The 20,637-nt window shown below is 41.3% G+C and overlaps 1 protein-coding gene across 1 annotated transcript in view; it reads right to left on the bottom strand.

The window, feature by feature from the left end:
* The window catches only part of ZNF236 (zinc finger protein 236), a 1,651,223-nt gene that overhangs the window by 289,207 nt on the left and 1,341,379 nt on the right, over positions 1-20,637 (bottom strand). The window contains exon 28 of the mRNA XM_044067103.1: positions 1,059-1,136. Coding sequence (XP_043923038.1) covers positions 1,059-1,136 — 78 coding nt within the window. The remainder of the gene's footprint in view (positions 1-1,058; positions 1,137-20,637) is intronic.

A 20,637-nucleotide genomic window follows, 5' to 3' on the forward strand; every position in this document is an offset into this window, starting at 1 on the left:
TGAAAACTTAATGTAAAAATAATACTAGGATCCAGTAACTAGTTACAATTTTGTACTATTTTTTCTGTTGGAATGCTTCTTTAAAAAACTGCTGACGGGTTTTATCATTCTGTTTCAAAATCTATGTGAAATGCTTCTCTCTAATTATGTGTCATTCTGTTTTATATTCTGTTACTAAGCAACCAATCTTTTGTAAAGTTTAAATATCTACTTGTTTTAAAACAGACCACAGAAAAATTGTTTGTGTTCTCTTCCTCAAGACCTATCCATACCAGTTCTTTTTTCTCTCCTTGGATGATACCTCTTTGTAAGAAAAGTACGTCTCAAAAGTCATATTTTTAGAATGATCTTGCTCTCAAAAAACATTTATGTATGTTGCACTGAAAGCTAGTTTGCTTATTTAAAAAAATGTTAAGAATATGTGTCACTTTTTATTATACTGTACAAAGCATGCTTTACTTGGATTTATGAAAATAAGTGATTTACTTATGATTTCCAAGTAAAGATAAAAGCAAATGGTAGCGGTCACGTTCTTCAAAGGCTATCTTGAAACTATAACAGACTCTATCAAAGCGACAAACTTCTTCCTTTCCAAAGAGGTACTGCTCTAAAATCAAAGTAAGCATTTATTGAATGCCATTTCTCAAAGAAAAAAAGTTTAATGTAGATATACACTATGTAGATCTTCTAAAGCATTTCAGTCAAGCAGATCTGACATTAACCTAGGATTTACTACACAGAAAACAAACTTGTATGGGTATACTAAAAGGTGGACTCTCACTTACTGATGATTAATGACAAGAACTTCCACAGGAAAACTTCACCTGATACTTTGTGTAGAATATTCTAGGCAAAACTGCTCTCACAAACAGACCGGGTTTTGACAGATACTTACATAGCCTTTTTTCCCAATTTCTGTTTTGTTTGTGTACAATAAATATAAAACTTCATGCAAGATGAAAGTTCTTTATGTCACATACAACACATATAGTACAAATATGAAACATGAAGGTTTCCTTTTATCAGTAAATTTACATAATCTGTGGAAAAACACTTACCAGTATAACCTGCTGGGGTGCTGCTCCACTTTGTACTGGGAGACCAGTATCAGAAAGCATAGAAGGAAACTGCTGTCCCTAGGTAAGCAAAAAATAATTCAAAAGGGACTGTGAATTTCCTCACTTAAAACTATATATACATATACACACAAAACATAATTGCAGAAAAAGAATAACTAAGCTGGGTTAAGTGCAATTGTTTTCGTAAGAGAGATGAAAAGGTGTATATCATCTACAGTTTTTTTTCAACAAAGATGTGAAATGCAAAAGGTAAATACAAAACCTGTAATTGTTTCTAATAAAACATGCAACATTGTAAAAACGTATAAATCTGTATATAAATCCTGCAATTGTCTTTCTATAACACATTAGAATTTTAGAAGTGAAAATAATTTCAGACAGACACGTTAACAGAGCTTTGTTTTTTTTTTTTTAAATGTCACTTCCTGTCAAAGGCTGTACTGACATAAATGGAATGATGGAATGGATTGTCCTACAAAGTTGAGTGACCTAGCAGACAGGATGCTGAGACACCAAATCTAGATCAAGCAAGTATAAGAAAATATGGACTTGTTTAACATGTACTTGTCTACAGAGGAATGCAGCAACTATGTGTTTTCAAGTGTTACCTCATTTAAAGACACCCTTCCAAACTTCAACTGAGCCTCTCCTTAAAGAGATAAGTTCTGCACAGCTATTCAAGTAGTCAGTTGAAAAATGTGCTTGCCCCGCAGTGTGTATACTCTGGACTTTATGGACTGAAAGAGACAGCTTCCTGACCGGTGACAATGACAAATTATTAGAAAAAGTTTGTGGTAGAAATATTAGAGTAAATCTTCAGCTTGTGGTAGTAGTAGCAAGACCAGAATACAGTCAGATAGTATTTCTTTTAACATAATATCTTTTTAAGTCTCATATTTTGTGTTTCTATACGTGAGGATATACTCAATATAATGTTTCAATTAGTGTGTATCTTAGCAAACACATACCCTAACTTGAAAGACCATAAAAGTTCCTTATCAACAGAACCACAAGATTAAGCTCCATTATGTATCTGGACAGATTGAAACCATTCAGTGTTTTCCATCTCTTATAGACTGATATGTAGAGATCTCTGTATTGCTTTTCGGGCATCAGAAACCTTTGTTTTATTTTACTAGACATTCTTCATCTCAGGAGCACTAGTAATGTTAGGGACAATCACTCCCAAACTTTCAACTTACACTATAATACAAATAGGACTTATTGGAGAGAGGTTCATCACTCAAAGGACTCCTTGCCAGTTGGAAAAAAAAACTTCCCTTACATGTTATAGGGTAATACAAGTCTTGATGTCTGGAGGGGTTCATACAAACCTACCACAGGAATTAGCAGCATGTGCCTTATCAAGAAGAGAAGTAAACCCTGCAGTGATACATCCTAGGATGCATGGCACTGAAACAATTAGGGTGGCTGGAACTCCCCCCACCATCTCTCATTCACCCAACTAACTACTGTGCACAAAATAATCTACAGACCCACAGACTGCCCTGCTCTCTCAACTCTACTTGCTAAACAGCATTCCAGCAGGCATCTAAGATCTGAAAATCATCTACTTCTAAAAGTAGATAAGCCCACCTTACCTGCTGGTCAACTCTTCTATGCCTTCACCATCGCCAAACTATGGAACTCACTTCCGCCTTCTATAAGAAACACAGGCAGCACCACCACCTTCAAGCAAATGCTGAAAAATCATCTCAACTTTTCTTGGCTATGTTCCTGCTCTATAACCTAACCTCTTCACTCTCCTTATATGATTACTAAACTCCTATGTCTTTTGCTACTAGTGACCAATGATATTTTCTCCATATTTATTTTTATCTTCACTTGTTGATTCTGGTACAATAATACTGATTTCTGTTTATACCAATCTGATTGAATTCATTGAATTCTGCTTTAATGTATATTTTCTGTATATATTGCTGTAATCAAACAAACTAGATTCCTGCTTTTATGTATATATTCTGTATATGTTACTATATTTACTATCTGTAACACTGTTTCTGCTTCTGTACTAATTAATGTTTATATTTTCTCTGTATCTCGTTGGAACTTTTCTCCCCTGGCCTCCACTGCAAATGGGCTCTTTTAGGCCCAGTGGACTTATCCTGGTAAACAAATGCAATACATAAATAAATAAATAAGACTACATACAGTAGTTCACACCACCTACCGAATGCTATCATATAAACCTAGAAATCATGTAGTTGTTTTTCTTTAACATATATTAGAGTTTTGGAATGAAATTGATTTCAGACACATGCATTATACCAGAGCTACTTGTCAAAGGCGGTGCTGGCATAAATGGACTGAGACTTCCTACAGAGATGGGTGACTTAGCTGATGACTCAATAGTAACTCTGAAAAGTCACCTTCTAATTTCACGTCAATGAAGCACAAAGTATTTATTTTTACAAAATCCAGTTCCTAACTCACAATACAAACAACTGCTCATATATCTAAAATGATAAATGTTACTACAACAGAATAAATAGCTGAACTCTGCATCTTCAGAATGGTATCACTATTAGAGTCAAAGTCTTAAATGAAATTTATTGGTCACTATAAATATGTTACTATGAGTTTAGTGAGGTTTTCTAAACAATTTATAACACTTGAGTATTTTTTTGGAATATACACAATTTCTCAGCAGTTTTTTTTTTCATCCATTTGTGAACCTTTACATAAGGCTAGGCAATTCCATTTATGGTGCTTGGTTGTTGAGATATTTAAAGAAATATGAACATTAATATTTGCATAATTATACACGTAAACATCACTTAATATCTCTTTAATTATTCAAGTACTACTGGCAGTTGTGCTGCCCATCATGTAAACTTTAAGCTGAAAACATGTATGCAACATGGTTTTGCAACTATTAGTGTAAACATGAAAATTCTAAAGCCGATGGCTGGAAGCATAATAAGGCTGATCACAGAGAAACATCTGTCACTGTGGTTTCAAGGTGCTAGATTTGAAATTATTTATTTATTTTTATTTATTTTATTTATCATTTGTTGACCGGGAAAGTCCGACTAGGTTCCACAGAGCCTGTTTTCAGCGGAGGCCCGGGGAGAAATGCTCCAGATGCATGTCTTTGGAATGTGGGGGGGGAGACAGACAGAGGAGGAAACCCACGCGAACACAGGGAGAAAGTACAGTTTTGTACCTACCATAAATGTAGATGTCCGAACTGGATAGCATCTGCAGTCATAACAAATGGGTTGTCCTGTCGTCAGGCAGCCTATAAAGGCATCCTCAGTGTTTCTTGCCCCAGATGCCAATTGCCCTCTTGGAAAGCTAAATTTTGGATAAATGCCAATGTTTCCAAAATAGTAGAAGGCAAGCACAAAAATAAACATGTATGTACATATATACAAACAAATACACCATAAGAGACTCCCCAGCTAGCTATTAGGAGGGTAAGTACCACAGAGGGGAAGGAGACATCTACATTTATGGTAGGTACAAAACTGTACTATGTCCTTCATGGATGCATCTGCAGTCACAAATGGGTAGAATACCATAGCCAAACTAGGGGAGGAGGAATAAAAATTATGGTGTAGTCAGGATCCCAGCAGTGGCAAACCCTGCTCGGGATCTAGAATATAGAGGTAAATTATAATGCTTGGCAAATGTATGCACGGAGGTCCAAGTAGCCTCAATAATGTCCTTGGTTGCCACTCCTCTTAAGAAAGCTGTGGTAGTGGCTGTAGCCCTTGTAGAATGAGGTCTTATGTTCTGTGGAACTGGTTTTCCATGGTAGGAGTAACAGAATCTTATGCAATTTCCTATCCATTTGGAGATTGTCTGTTTGGAAATTGCTTTTCCTTCCCTTCCTGTTGCATAGGCCACAAAGAGCTGGTCAGTTTTTCTGGTACTTTTGGTTCTGTCCAGGTAGTAGCGCAACTGTCTATGTACATCCAAGGTATGCAGCATTCTTTCACCTCTGTTTTGTGGGTTGGGAAAGAAGGTAGGTAGGTGGATTGCCTGGTTTAAAGACACTCTGGATACCACCTTAGGCATAAATGTAGGATTAGTTCTCATGGACACCCTATCTTGATGGAAGATTAGGAAGGGTTGCACTGCCATTAAGGCAAACCCTCCTTGCTGAAGTAATAGCCAGTAGGAAAGCAGTTTTCCATGACAGGTGTTGTAGATCTGCTGTTGCTGCTGGTTCAAACGGAGGGAGTGTCAATTTTTCTAGTACAGAATTCAAGTCCCATGCTGGTAATGGTGGTTTCCTAGGAGGTTTTACATTCTTGATCCCTCTGAGGAACTGCCTGAGTAGAGGATGTGAAAAGACTGGAGGATCAAAGCTGTATTCTGCTGAGATAGCTGATGCATGTATCTTGATGGAGGAATAGGACAGGCCTGTATGTAGAAGCTCTGCATCTTTTCCTCTTTCAGTACTCCAAATGACAAACCTTTTCCATTTTCCTGCATAGTTCCTTCTTGTTGAAGGTCTGCGGGCTTCAAGGATAATGTCTTTAACCATTTGTGAAAGGTCTGCTATGTGATGTTCCAGGCAGTCAGTTGCAAGGTTTTAGGTTTGGATGTATGATGCTGTAGTTGTTCTGAGTTAACATCAGAGGCCTCAGGGGTATTGACCACATTTTCTCCCGAGACATGCTCCTTAGCAATGGGTACCAGTGTTGTCTTGGCCAGTTCGGAGCTATCAGAATTATCCTTGACGTTCCTCTTTGATTTTCAGTAGTACCTTGTGCATCAAGGGAAGAGGTGGAAATGCATATGCTGTCAGGCCTTTCCAGCTGAAGGATAGAGAGTCCACCTTCCATGCAAGTGGGTGGAATGTCCTTTGCAGAATTTTTTTTTGGTGATTTTGTGGTTGGGAGAATAGAGATCTATTTGTGGCATTCCCCATTTCTTTGTAATGGCCTTGAAGAGAGCATCCGAGGTGGTTCTGCTTAAAATGTCTGCCTGTAACTGGATGTTGTAGCTTAGAGCCAGATTCCAAAGGTCCAAAGTCATTCTGCATAGGGGGTGGAATGAGTACCTCCCTGTTTGTTGATGTACCACATGACTGTGGTGTTGTCTGTCCTTATCATCAAATGGCCTTCTTTGAGGAATGGTCTGAATTTTAGAATTGCCAGTTTTACTGCCAGCATCTCTTTTGGTTTATGTGCAGGTGCAGCTGGTCCTGAGTCCACAGTCCTCGCATTTGTCCAGCATGTGTGCCCCCCCATCTAGGTCTGAGGTCCCGTGTGATGGTTTGGCTTGCTTGGAAGTTGTGGTATTTCTGTTTCTAGGCTGATATGCAGTCTGGCATGTGGGACCAAGATTATGCATGATGCCATGAAGCCCAAGGCCTGCAGGACTTTTCTTGCTGTTAGTTTGTTCTGCTTTGTTAATGCCAAGAAGTAAAGAGGGAGCTCTTTTTGTTTTTCTGCAGTTAGGAATGCCATTTGTTTTACTGTAAGAAAGTTCTTGTCTGGGATGGTATCAGCCTTGACTTTTGTAAATTGACTGTGTATCCCAGGGCTTGTAGCAAGTAAATGACCCTTTGTAAATCTGTTGTCAGCTTGCTTTTGTTAGGTATGGACAAATTTCGATTCCCTGGACTTTACAGTGAGCGATTGCTGATGCCAGGCATTTTGTGAATACTCTTAGATAAGCCAAAGGGCAATGCTGAGAATTGATAATGCTCTGATCCTGCAAGAAATCTGAGGTATCTTCTGCATTTTGGTCGAATGGGGACGTGCAGGTATGCCTCCTTGAGATCTAGAGTTACCAGCCAACACTCCTTGCCCAGCATGAAGAAGTTGCTGTAGGGTCAGCATTTTGAATTTTGGGACAATGATGTATGTGTTTAAGATGGACAGGTCGAGAATAGGTCTCCAGTTTTTCTCTTTCTTGGTACTAGGAAGAGTCTGGAGTAGAATCCTTTGCCCTGTTCTGTTATTGGTACTCTTTCCACAGCTCTCATCTTTGTTAATTCCGCTATCTGGTGCAGGGCTTCTATTTTTGATTTGGGGGCAGGTTTGGCATTCCTCTTTTACTGGTAAAGTGTGGAAGTGGAACCGTAGCCTTGGTCTATGGTTTGCAAAATCCACTTGTCTTTTGTGATGTAGTGCCAATTTTAACTTTCCGCCTAATGGTGCTGCTATTTGCTCCCTAGGCGGTGTCAGAGCCAAGTCACTGTGCTTGTCCTGTTGCAGTGGCAGTGGTTGTGTCTGTGCCTCGTTATTGCCTTGCCACTGTCGCCCTCTGTAGGCACCTCCTCTGGATTGATTTCTGCCCCTAGAGCATCTGTTCCTGCCCTTTGTGATCTTGTGGAGTCAGGAAAGGACCAATTTTGGCAGGCCAGTTCCTGCTAAACCTTGGGGCTGAACCTGTAGAAATCTTTAACTGTTTGTACAGATTTTGCCTTCTCTTCCATTTTCTTCATTACCTGCTGGGCAGGTTCCAAATAGACTGGCCTTATCCATAGGAGCATCCAATAGCTTAGCTTTAACATGATCCGGTAAGACCTGTTCTTTCAACCATGCATGCCTTCTTATCACTGTGCCAGTCATGGCTGATCTAAATGAAGCCTCCAGTGCATCATAGCCACATTTTAAGGAATGGTTACTAACCTGTTGGATGTTATTCACCATTTCTAATACATATTTCTTATCTAAAGATTCATCAGAGGACTGCTTTTTAATTAACTGATCAAGCATAAACTCTTGGTATTGGATCATGTGAAACTGACAGTTTAAAGCTCTAGCTGAGAGAGTAGCAGAGGTGTAGACTTTTTCCCCATCTCTAAGGACCTGGATTCCCTTTCAGAGGGAATAGGGTTTTGCTGTGGTCGAGGCTACTGCCTTAGGCCCCTGGGATATAGTTTCGGGGTCTGCAAGAGGGGCCTTGTATAGGTGGTGATGAGTGTCTGGCACCCTGTAAAATCTATCTGGTTTGGCAGGGGCTGGAGGTAAAGAATCAGGTGCAGTGCAGACATCATTAAATGCATCGTCCACAACAGACAGGACAGGAGGTATAGCTAAGGGCCTATGTTGTGGTAAGTGCAGAAAAGTCCTAAGCCTTTTTCTTGAATCTGAGAAATCTTGTCCCTGCCATTGGAATTGTTCTCTCATGGCATGTAAGGTTTCCCCAAAGGAGAATTCCTCTGGTGGAGAGGCAGCTGGAATGGATTCTTCAGCATCGGAATCTTCATAATTGGAGAAAGGAGCCTCTGGCTGGTCTGTAATGTCTGAGTCATCCGCAGAATCATCAGAGGACACAGGCTCGGGGGGCTCTGCTCTAGCTGGATCTGACCGCTGGCACGCGAACACAGCTTCTGCTTGAGCACGCGGCAAGAAAGACTGAGGAAATGGGCGGGGCTGATGCCTTTATACCGAAGACCAGCAGAGATGACGTCGGGTGAAGTGCGACATCAACTTTGGATCCCGGCCCCCGAGGGCTGCCTGACGACAGGACAACCCATTTGTTATGACTGCAGATGCATCCATGAAGGACATCATGCAAACTCCACACAGAAGGCACCCCAGCCGAGAATCGAACCGGTGAACCTCTTGCTGTGAGGTGACAATGTTAACCGCTGTACCACTGTGCCACCCACTTTACATAAAAAAATAAGGAGCTGTGGGATGAATATCAGATTTGCCTAAAAAGAACTGAACAACCTACAGATTTTCCAGTGCTGTCTTTTTCCAGGATACTTCTCTCTTCCTCTCATTCCAGGATTCTCCTTTAGACTTCAAATGCACCCCCCCCCTTATAGAGTTCAGTTGCCTCAGCTATTCAAGTAGTCAGCTGGAGTCCTTGTCTTCTTGATGTGTGCACTGTAAACTTTACAGACTGAAAAGAGGGAGCCTTCTAAACTGGGACATTAAAGTTGTCGTCTAACAATTCTGCCTGAGAAAGGTTTGTAAGTGTTAAATTATTATAAAAAAGTTAGTGGTAGAAAGATCATAGTAAATCAGCTAGTAGCAGTAAGAAGAGCACAAATCTGCTACAGTTTTTCCTAAAAGCCATTTCCCTATTTAAACTTTATTTACAAAACAAATCTTCATATATTTAATTCAAGTTAATAATTACATTATTCAATTTTCAATTTCAAACATCTTGTGTGTGTTTATATATATATATATATATATATATATATATATATATATATATATATATACACACACACACACACACATATATATATATATATATATATATATATATATATATATATATATATATACATATATATATATATATATATATATACACACATATATATATATATATATATATATACATATATATATATACATATATATATATATATATATATACATATATATATATATATATATATATATATATATATATATATGCCTTTTGGTGAGTGAGTACTTTGACACAGTTACTGCTATTTAATGTGTTGCAGCTACCTCATTTTAAAATGTACAGTAATTTAAACCTTTGGTGTGCCTGATGGGTCTAGATCAGGGGTGGGCAAACTTTTTGATTCGTGGGCCACACTGAGTTCTAACATTGGACAAAGGGGCCGGAACAGGAGCAGATAGATGGCATGCTTTGAAAACATCACCTCATTGGGGGAAAAATACACATCTTGGGATATGGAGAAAACATGTGCTTTAATTTCTAATGAAAATGAAGAAAAGCATTACAATAAAATCTCTGACTTCGAAATGAGTCTTTAAACACTGAAAATCAAATAAATGACCATTTTATTTTAAAGCACTGAAAGTTCTGTTATCCTTCAGGATATAAAACTGGCCTTGGTACTTGACTCTTGAATGGCAGTTTGACGGTGAAAAAAACTTTGCTGAGCCTTCAAATTAGCTGCCACCTTCTCAGCAGCAGCTTCCCGTTCTTTTGTTGAGAGCTTGCTAGCATAATTAGCGTGCTTTGTGACAAAGTGATGGCTAATATTATACCCTAAAAACCGCCACAGTTTCTTGGCATATAAGGCAAACAGCAGATGATCGGTGTTCAGTGAAAAAATATTTATAGTTGTCCACTCCTTGTTGAACACTCAACATTCTCTGTCCACTTTCCTTTTCTTAGGTCCGCTCATCTTCATAGAGGGGCGATGGGTCAAAGGGTAAAGTGCAAACGTGGAGTAATAGGCCTACGCTTCACCTCAACAAAGCCAATATATCTAGAGTGTGCCACCTAGTGAGGAAACATCAGAATTGCAGGGGAAATAAAACATTAAGAAGGTTAATTTATTAAATTTTTTCAAGTTTGGCGGGCCGAATCAAAACGTTTAACGGGCCGCATGTGGCCCCCGGGCCGTAGTTTGCCCATGCCTGGTCTAGATGATAGAAGAGTGTTAGCATAATATTCTGTGAGTGAGTCAGTGGGTGAGTGACTGAGTGTGTGTGAGAAAGTGAGTGTTAATTTGAGAGAGACAGTGTGTGTGTGTTTATTTGTGTGAATACAAAATAGTCTTGGCAGAATAAGCCTGACAAGCCTGTACTGAAAGCATCTGTCTGACTGTGAGGTGGATGGATTTCTGGGAAGCCAGCATTTTAACTCCATTACTCATCTGTACAGTGTGAAGTCTGTTTGAATGTGGCAAGTATTAGTCATAGCCCAAGGCAACAGTGCATATTTGCTATTTGCTCTTAAGGCCAGCTTCCTCATAAATCATTTGGACCAGTGGTGCAGATCATGAGACTACAGCCCATGGCAACCATATATTAAATTAGTGTCATCACACACACACACACACACACACACACACACACACACACGCGTGTGTGTGTGCGCACATTCACATATCTTTGCAAGTTAATCAGCACACTTGGGCTCTCACCATGATTAAATAATTATATGACTTTCCTTACCTGTAATTTATTGTGTACAATCTAGATGGGCAGCACAGTGGTGCAGCGGGTAACGTTGTCACCTCACAGCAAGAGGTTCTATAGTTTGATTCTCAACTGGGGTGCCTTCTGTGCGGAGTCTGCATGTCCTCCGTACAATCGGCACTCCATTTACCTCCCACATACCAAAGACATGCATCTGCAGCGCTTCTACCCAGACTTCTGCTAAAAGTAATCTCTGTCCTAGTCGGACTTTCCTGGTCAACAAATGTTAAATAAATAGATCTGCTTTCAGGGGAGACTAAGTTCACAAAACATTTCAGAAACTACAATGTGTAACTACAAAAAGTACACTTTTGTGGGAATTTACAACAGCATAGATGTTCAAATAGATCACTACTAAAGTATTGCTGACTTACGGGAAAAATCCTGCCACAGATCATACTTCCACAGTTAGTCTACAAAAGTTTAGGCACTTTCTTTTTTGTGCCATATGTCTGACTTATGATTTACACACAAGACTTTGTGCTGACATTTAAGGGATATATGGTATGAAAATCCTCAGAGCTTTCTTGCTCCATGATAAACATTTGAGGCCAATGTTCAATTCAATGAGGACAGACTCGGACAAAAACAAGAAAGAAGAGAGGATGGAAAGCTACTGGTCATGGACAATGGCGGGGGGGGGGCAGGGTACATAGAATACAGCACTGAACTATTGGAGTGTCTACTGTTATTAAGTGCTTGCACAACTGCACTGCGTTCATCATTAGATCACTGTTGCAGTACTGCTGATGTATGGGACAATTCCCAAAGCTTTTACTAAATAAGGGTGGAGGTTTGAGGTGCATAAATGGAGTCCAGTAACCCTTAAAGGATGGTTCTGGCTCTGGAAAAAACATCAGTTGTGTAATGTGTAGTGAACAGTGGACCAAGTGGATTTTTCCAAGATTAATTTATTGTCAAGACCCTCGAACAAAGCTCCAGAAGAAGCCATTGATCTTGTATAGTGTGCTCTTACTTGGCCTTGGACAGACTTGCCATGGACGAAACAGCAGAAAGGAATAGGTTCATACTAGGCTATCTGCCCTAGGACATTTATAAGCCTAGCCACAGTGTGTTTGGCTTTCGCCACCCATTCTAAATTAATTTAGTATACTGTGCCTCTGTCTGACAGTGACACAGAAGTGATACCCAGGGTAAACCTACGATCTCCCATCCACTCATCAAGATTACTCTTGAAGAGAGTCAATGAGGGACTCTGCCTAACCTGGACTGGGATTTTATTCCAGAGTGAAGGGAGCCTCTGGGTTATGAATCTGTCCCTCCAGCATGTCCTATTTATTTCAGCGCTGAGGTTCAAGTCTCTCGAGCGCGTAGCTCGATGGGATTTGGACTTTCTGAGGTGCAGCATGTCCATTAATTCCGGGTTGGACATGGCTTTATACGTCAGGCACAGATCGCCACTGAGTAGAGCTGGAGTTTCTTTAACCGGGCAGCATATGGCATCTGTTTGAGCCCTATGATCCTCTTGGTGAGGTACTTTTGGGGTCTTTCCAGTTGCTGCAGGTGTCTGGTAAGGTACATCCCAAAATGGGCATTGTACTCAATTATGGGCCTGATGAGGGATGAGTAAAGAGGCACGATGACCTCCCCTGATCTAGATGTGAATCCCTTCATGATTAGGTGGGCTATATAAAATGTTTTTCTAACCACTTTGGCCACGTGGATGAGAGATTGCTATCAACTTGGGTCCCCAGGTCCATAATTACTTCTTCTGTACTTAATGGATTACCACCTATGTGGTAATTTGTGGGCACTTTGTTTTTGCCAAAGGGGATGACTACACACTTTTTGGCATTTAGCTTGAGGCCATGGCTCTGGCACCAGTTGTCTGTTTCTATGAGGCCCTTTTGGAGGATGCTTGTGTCGGCTGGAGAGTCGATTATGGCACCCAGTTTGCAGTCATCTGCGAACTTAGTCAGCCACAGTCCTTCCGTGTTGGTCTGTACCTCAGAGAAATATATAGCGAACAAGAGAGGTCCCAGGACTGAGCCTTGGGGAACGCCACTTGTAACTGGTTTGGAGTCTAACATGGCTCCAGCAATTCTAACCATGTGGGTTCTGTCCTTGAGCCAGTTTGCAACCCATCTAGTGACATAGGGGTTTATATTTAAGCTGGTGAGCTTGTCTATAATGCCCAAGTGGGGTATTGTATCGAAGGCTTTTGCGAGGTCCAGGTAGGCTGTGTGGACCACCTTCCCCTCGTCAATGGCCTTGGTGACTGTTTCAAAGAAATCAACCAGGTTTAAGAGGCAGGATCTGCCCTTAACAAAGCCGAACTGGGTAGGATCCAGTGTCTGTAGGTCCCCAATATCTTTATTTATGAGGTCCATGATGATCCTTTCCATAGCTTTGCAGACCAAGCTAGTCAGGCTTATGGGGCGATAGTTTCCAGGATCCGTTGAGGCACCACCTTTGTGGAGAAGGACCACTGTTGCTGTACGCCACTCTTTGGGTACATATCCTGTAGTAAGGCTGAGATTGAACAGTAGTTTTATGTTTGGGTTTAGCTCTTCTTGGAGTTCATGTAGGATGCAGACCGGGACACCGTCTGGTCCCATTGATGCTGTGTTTTTTGCTTTGGAGAGGGCAGCTCTTACCTGAGCATCTGAGATGTCAGGGGGGCAGCACTCTGCTGGGATAAATATTTGCCCTTTTGGTGGGGGGGGTTTGCTCTGAACCTGTCAGCTAGGATGTTGGCAATGTCTGTGGGTTCGGTGTATTTTTTGTCATTTTGGACTAATTCTGAGCATATCTGGGAATTCCCACCCAGGTTCCTAACATAACTAAAGAAAGCCTTGTGATTATCCTTAGTGTCCTGTGCAAATTTTTCTCTCGAAGCTGGCCTTAGATGATTTTATAAGTGCCCGTACTTTTTTGCTAATACTGATCAGAGATGCCTTCCCTTTTTGGGATTTTGCTCTATCATGTAGTAGCTTCCTCCTTCTATTGTATAGTTTGTTTATGGCTTGGGTCCACCAGACAGGACGTCTGCCTTTGGAGGATTGGGTCTTGGTTTTATTTGGGATTGCATGATCCATGCATTCCTGAAGGTGTTGCGTTTATAAAGGATTCTGCGGTCTGGGCCATATTTTTCACAGGCCCGAGGGCTTTGAAGGATTCCACCTCGGTTTTGAGGAGTGCGAAATTTGCTTTAGAGAAGTTTTTCACTGTGGTTTTCAGGGCAGGGGGTGGAGTCGGGATGTGAATATCCAGTGACATTAGTTTATGGTCTGATCTTACCAGTGAGGGATACACTTCTGGTCTGGAGCATAGAGTCCCCATGTTGGTGATGATCAGGTCCAGTATGTTTTCCCCTCTTGTGGGAGTGGTAACAAATTGTTCCATAGCATTTGAGTTTATAAGTTCTAGGAACCTTTGGGCTAGGGTTTTGGAGCTAGAGTAATGCTCCCAGTCTATGTTTGGGTAGTTGAAGTCACCCAATATAATGGTGTTTGGAGAGACCTTCATATTTTCCAGTGTTCTCAGGAAGGCCGAGGGGGGTTCCTGGGTTTGGGGGGGTGGTCTGTAGCAGCTGACAGGCATTGGATCCCCTTTGAAAGACACCAATACTTAAGCCAATTGTTGAAAGTGATCATCTTGTCTTCATATTTTGGCATCATTCTTGGTGAGGGTAAGATGCTACTCAAGGTCAGGGTCATACCAGCCTGGGCTACATGCTCAGAGAGCTCCTCTTATGTCTCTTTTCATGTAGTCCAGGGAGGTACATCTCAGGTCATTCACACCAGCATGGACAATGACTGAGTCATATTTGTACTTGCCTTGGAGTGACCTGAGTGCTTGTGTTATGTGGCGGATCCTAGCGCCCGACAGGCAGCTCACCGTGACCTTCTCCTTGTTCAGCCTGGTGAGCGGGACGTCAGTGTGCCTGACGATAGAGTCACCTATTACAAGTGTATCAGGTGTGTTGTTCAGCCTTAAGGGCTGTGACTGTTCGGCACAATGGCTTTGTGAGCTATGTGTTGCACGAGTTTTGTTTTGGGGTAGCGGTTGCTTGGGTGTCTGCTTTGGAGGTCTCTGCTGCTTAGGCAGATTTTTATTTAGAGCCTCCGAGTTTGTTTTTGTGTGTTTATGTGTTTGGTTTGCTGTCGTGGTAGGTCTATGTGAGATTGGAATTGTAGTGAGTGTGGTTTCCTTCTCCTCATGACTGGTTTCACCAGTACTGAGTTGAGAGAGCTTAGCCTCCAGTATGGCTATATGGTTACATCTCTCACATGTGTTGAAATTTGTTGGGAGGAGGAGAGGGTTGTCTGTGTACATGAGGCAGTTGTAACATTGCCTCAAGATTCCGAGATTCACCAGCTGGACTGGAGAGGAGATTGACAACTGACCTTTGGACATGCTAGAATAGTATTGGGAATTCCTTTATAATTGAAAAAAAGGGCCAAAGGGGAACGAGGTACTCAAGAGGAGTTTGTGAGGGTGTAGTGCTTTTAATATTTTAGTGCTGACTTATATAATTGCTTTAGTGAGAAAGTGCCAGGTAACTTAAATGCAATGTGTTTCAGGTAACTTAAATGCAAAAATGACAAACAGTACCTTTATTTCAAGTGAAACAAGGAAATAAGTACAGTAAGCAATGCAGATATCACTAGGGATCCACAGAAGCGCTGAAAAGCCGCGTTTTAAGTGGATATAGCATTTCAGGGAAATAACAAGCAAACAAACAAGCAGCATACAAATAAAGCTAGATTCAGCAGGCCTTACAGTCTATGCTACAGCAAACAAGGTGCACCAATTTCAGTAAGAAGCAGTTCAAATATGCAGGCACTATAAGCATTTAACCAGAAATTCCCAGCTCAGAAGGGCAGAGTCCAGCCTCTCCTCTCACAAGAGTGCAGACCACGAACCCTTTTAATGTAAAATAACTGGCCTGAAGCCCAAGTGCTTAAACCAGAATTAATACACTTTTAGAATAACAGACACTGAGCCCTCAGTCAGCAGTTCCCAACTTAGAAGGATGTATGCTACATGTTCTGCCACTACAGTGCAGACCACAAACCTTCTTAATGTAAAACAACTGGCGTGAAGCCCAAGTGCTTAAACCATAATTAATACACTTTTAGAATAACAGACACTGAGCCCTCAATCAGCAGTTCCCAACTTAGACGGATGTAAGCTACCTGTCCTGCCACCAGAGTGCAGGCCACAAACCTTCCTAATGTAAAGCAACTGGTCTGAAGCCCAAGTGCTTAAACTAAAAGGCTTAGAATGAGTTACACCAAGCAGTAATAAATAGAATTGAGTACTTTTAAGATGACGCAAAAGCAAAATAAAGTAGGAAGAAACACAAATACAGTAAAAGCAGATTTTTTTTTTTGAGTGAGCAAATGAGATGGGCCCAGGAGTTACAGGACAAAAACAAGTGCAAATGCAGGCCTTCAAATCAGAAAGTTGAGAGAGATGGAAGACCACCCAAACGGCCAATAACTACAAATTCTGGGCCAGAACCAATCCTTATGTGGTAGACAGGTTACATAGTGCTTACCACTCCCACTGATAAGCTAGAAGGCTTCCCTCAAAGGCTTGGGGGCTCAGAAGCTTACAAATAGTCCTGGATACAGCAAATCTGTATCTGGAACACTAATTACAGGAAAGGTAGGAAACAGGCTTACAATTTTATTTTTTTTTTCAGAAAAGTAGCAAAAACAGTAGTAAAAACAATTCACATGCAGTGCAAGCTGGCACACTTAAGTATGTAGCAATATTAGTCCACAGACAGTTTGAAAAAATGTAATTCAATTAAAAAGGACTAAAAGCAAGTGCAGAAAGGGTTTATTAGGTAGAATGTGGTAAAAAGATGGGACTGGGGGAGTGTCCTAGATCAAATCTACAGTGGGGCGGGCACTGCAAAAGCAGCCAAATTTAACCTACTACCAGAACAGGGGGGGGGGGGTTTCAACAGAGATGTGAGGAATCAGAGAGAAAATTATAAAACCCCCAAAATATATAGTGATCTCTGTATATTTGCAGAACACTAAGACAACAGATATCTAAGCAACAATTTAGCTCTATAATACAGAATAATGCAGAAAAATATTCTCAGCTCTATATATCTGCAGAAAGTCTTGTAAGGCTGTTCCACTTTAAATGCAGACTGCTGCTATTAACAGTTCACATTAAGGGAACCTTGAGTTAACAACACACAAACAATAGAAACCACAATGAGGGGGGTGGGGAAGAAAGTTTCAACAGAGATGTGAGGAATCAAGTGCAAATTATAAAATCCAAAAAATATATACTGATCTCTGTATATTTGCAGAACACTAAGACAACAGATATCTAAGCAACAATTTAGCTCTATAATACAGAATAATGCAGAAAAATATACTCAGCTCTATATATCTGCAGAAAGTCTTGTAAGGCTGTTCCACTTTAAATGCAGACTGCTGCTATTAACAGTTCAAATTAAGGGAACCTTGAGTTAACAACACACAAGCAATAGAAACCACAATGAGGGGGGTGGGGAAGAAAGTTTCAACAGAGCTGTGAGGAATCAAGTGCAAATTATAAAACCCCAAAAATATATACTGATCTCTGTATATTTGCAGAACACTAAGACAACACATATCTAAGCAACAATTTAGCTTTATAATACAGAATAATGCAGAAAAATATACTCAGCTCTATATATCTGCAGAAAGTCTTGTAAGGCTGTTCCACTTTAAATGCAGACTGCTGCTATTAACAGTTCAAATTAAGGGAACCTTGAGTTAACAACACACAAGCAATAGAAACCACAATGAGGGGGGTAGGGAAGAAAGTTTCAACAGAGATGTGAGGAATCAAGTGCATATTATAAAACCCCAAAAATATATAGTGATCTCTGTATATTTGCAGAACACTAAGACAACAGATATCTAAGCAACAATTTAGCTCTATAATACAGAATAATGCAGAAACATATACTCAGCTCTATATATCTGCAGAAAGTCTTGAAAGGCTGTTCCACTTTAAATGTAGACTGCTGCCATTAACAGTTAAAATTAAGAGAACCTTGAGTTAACAACACACAAGCAATAGAAACCACAATGAGGGTTCATAGGTTCATAGGTTCATAGGTTTATACTAGGCTATCTGCCCTAAGGCATTTATAAGCCTAGCCCAAATTATTGTGGCTTACGCCACCCCTTATATGAAAAAATACTGTGCCCATTAGTTTGTTGTGCCTCTGTCCAGCAGTGACCCAGAGATGATTCCCGGGGTAAACCTACGATCTCCCATCCACAGGTCTAGATTTCTCTTGAACAGAGTCAGCGAGGTGCTCTGCCTCACATGGACCGGGATTTTATTCCACAGCATAGGGAGTCTCTGAGTGATAAATCTATCCCTCCAGCACGTCCTATTTATATCCGTGCTAAGGTTTAAGTCGCTTGCTCTAGTGGTTTTGGTGGATTTGGATTTTTTGAGGTGGAGCATGTCCATTAATTCCGGGTTGGACATGGCCTTGTATGTCAGGCACATGTCACCTCTGAGCAGACGGTATGCGACTGAATAGAGCTGGAGTTTCTTCAATCTGGCAGCATATGACAGATTTTGGAGTCCCTTTATCCTTTTGGTGAGGAACTTTTGGGGTCTCTCCAATTGCTGCAGATGTCGGGTGAGATACATCCCGAATGGGGCATTGTACTTCGATCATTGGTCTGATAAGTGAAGAGTACAGGGAACAATGACCTCACTAGATCTGGATGTGAATCCCTTCATGATCAGGTGGGCAATGTAGAAGGTCTTTCTAACCACTTTAGCAATGTGAGTGTCAAAAGAAAGGCCACTGTCAACCTGGGTCCCCAGGTCCCTGATAACCTCTTCTGTGCTTAGTGGATTGCCACCTATATGGTAGCTTGGGGTTACCTTGTTTTTCCCGAAGGGTATGACTATACATTTTTTGGCGTTTAACTTCAGGCCATGGCTCTGGCACCAGCTATCTGTTTCCGTGGAGTCCCTTCTAAAGGATATCCGTGTCCGATGCACTTTCCACTATGGCGCCCAGTTTGCAGTCATCTGCAAACTTTGTCAGCCAAAGTCCTCCCATGTTGGCCTGTACTTCTGAGAAGTAGATGCCAAACAATAGGGGCCAAGGACCGAGCCCTGTGGGACACCACTTGTGACCGGCTTGGAGTCTGACACAGCGCCAGCAACTCTAACCCTGTGGGTTCTGTCCTTAAGCCAGTTTGCAACCCATCTTGTGACATATGGGTTTACATTTAAGCTGGTAAGTTTTTCTACAATACCCGAGTGGGGTATTGTGTCGAAGCCTTGCAAGGTCAAGGTAGGCTGTATGGACTGCCTTTCCTCATCAATGGCCTTGGTGACTATTTCAAGAAGTCGACCAAGTTCAAAAGGCATGATCTTCCCTTGACAAAGCCAAACTGGGTCGGGTCCAATGTCTGCAAGTCCCCTATATCTTTGTTTATGAGCTCCATTATGATCCTCTCCATAGCTTTGCAGACTAGACTTGTTAAGCTTATGGGCGGTAATTACCAGGGTCCGTAGAGGCCACCTTTGTGGAGTGGGACCACAGTTGCCGTCGCCACTCCTTGGGCACGTATCCTGTGGTAAGGCTGAGATTAAACAGCTGCCTTATGTGCGGGTTTAATTCCTCATTTAGCTCGTGTAGCACACAGCCGGGGACACCATCCGTCCCATTGATGCTGTGTTTTTAGCTTTAGAGAGAGCAGCTTTCACCTGCGCATTTGAAATGTCCGGGAGGCTACACTCGGCTGGGATAGTTATCTCTCCTTTAGGGGAGAGGGTGAAGTTTGCACTGAACCTGTCTGCCAGTATGTTGGCAATGTCTGTGGGTTCAGTGATTTTTGTATCATTTTGGACTAATTCTGAGCATATCTGTGAGTTTCCACCCAGGTTCCTAACATAGCTGAAAAAGGCCTTATGATTGTCCTTGGAATCCATGGCAATTTTTTTCTCAAAATTGGCCTTAGTTGATTTTATGAGTGCTCGTAATTTTTTTACTAATAATGATCAGGGGTGACTTCCCTTTTATGGATTTTGTTCTATCATGTAATAGCTTTCTCCTCTTATTGTAAAGTTTGTTAATGGCTGGGGTCCACCAGACTGGACGTTTGCCCTTTGTGGAAAGAGTCTTGGTTTTATTTGGGATTGCCTGATCCATGCAGTCCTGGAGGTGTTCATAGAAGGCATTTGTAAGGGCTTCCAGCTTGGGTTGTGGTTTCCTCTGACTCAGGGGCCTTGAAGGATACCACACCAGTCTTGAGTAGTGTGAAGTTTGCTTTAGAGAAGTTCTTCACTATGGTCTTTTTGTTTGGGGTGGGCGGGATGTGGATTTCCAGTGAGATTAGTTTATGATCAGATCTCACCAATGAGGGATATACTTCGGTGTGGAGCATTTTGTCCCCATGTTTGTGACAATGAGATCTAGTATATTTTCTCCTCTCGTGGGAACAGTGACTAGCTGTTCCATGGCATTTGAATTTATGAACTCCAGGAACCGTTGGGCTAGAAAGTTAGGGCTTGAGTAATGTTCCCAGTCTATATTCGGGTAGTTGAAGTCACCCAATATGATGGTGTTTGGAGATACATTTATACCCTCCAGTGTCTTCAGGAAGGCTGTGTGGGGTTCCTGAGTTTGAGAGGGTGGCCTGTAGCATGCTACAATTTGTAGAGCA

The sequence above is a fragment of the Protopterus annectens genome, chromosome 3.part1 (assembly GCF_019279795.1).
Source record: "Protopterus annectens isolate FY-2018-M chromosome 3.part1, PAN1.0, whole genome shotgun sequence".
In the NCBI taxonomy this organism is placed as follows: Eukaryota; Metazoa; Chordata; order Ceratodontiformes; family Protopteridae; genus Protopterus; species Protopterus annectens.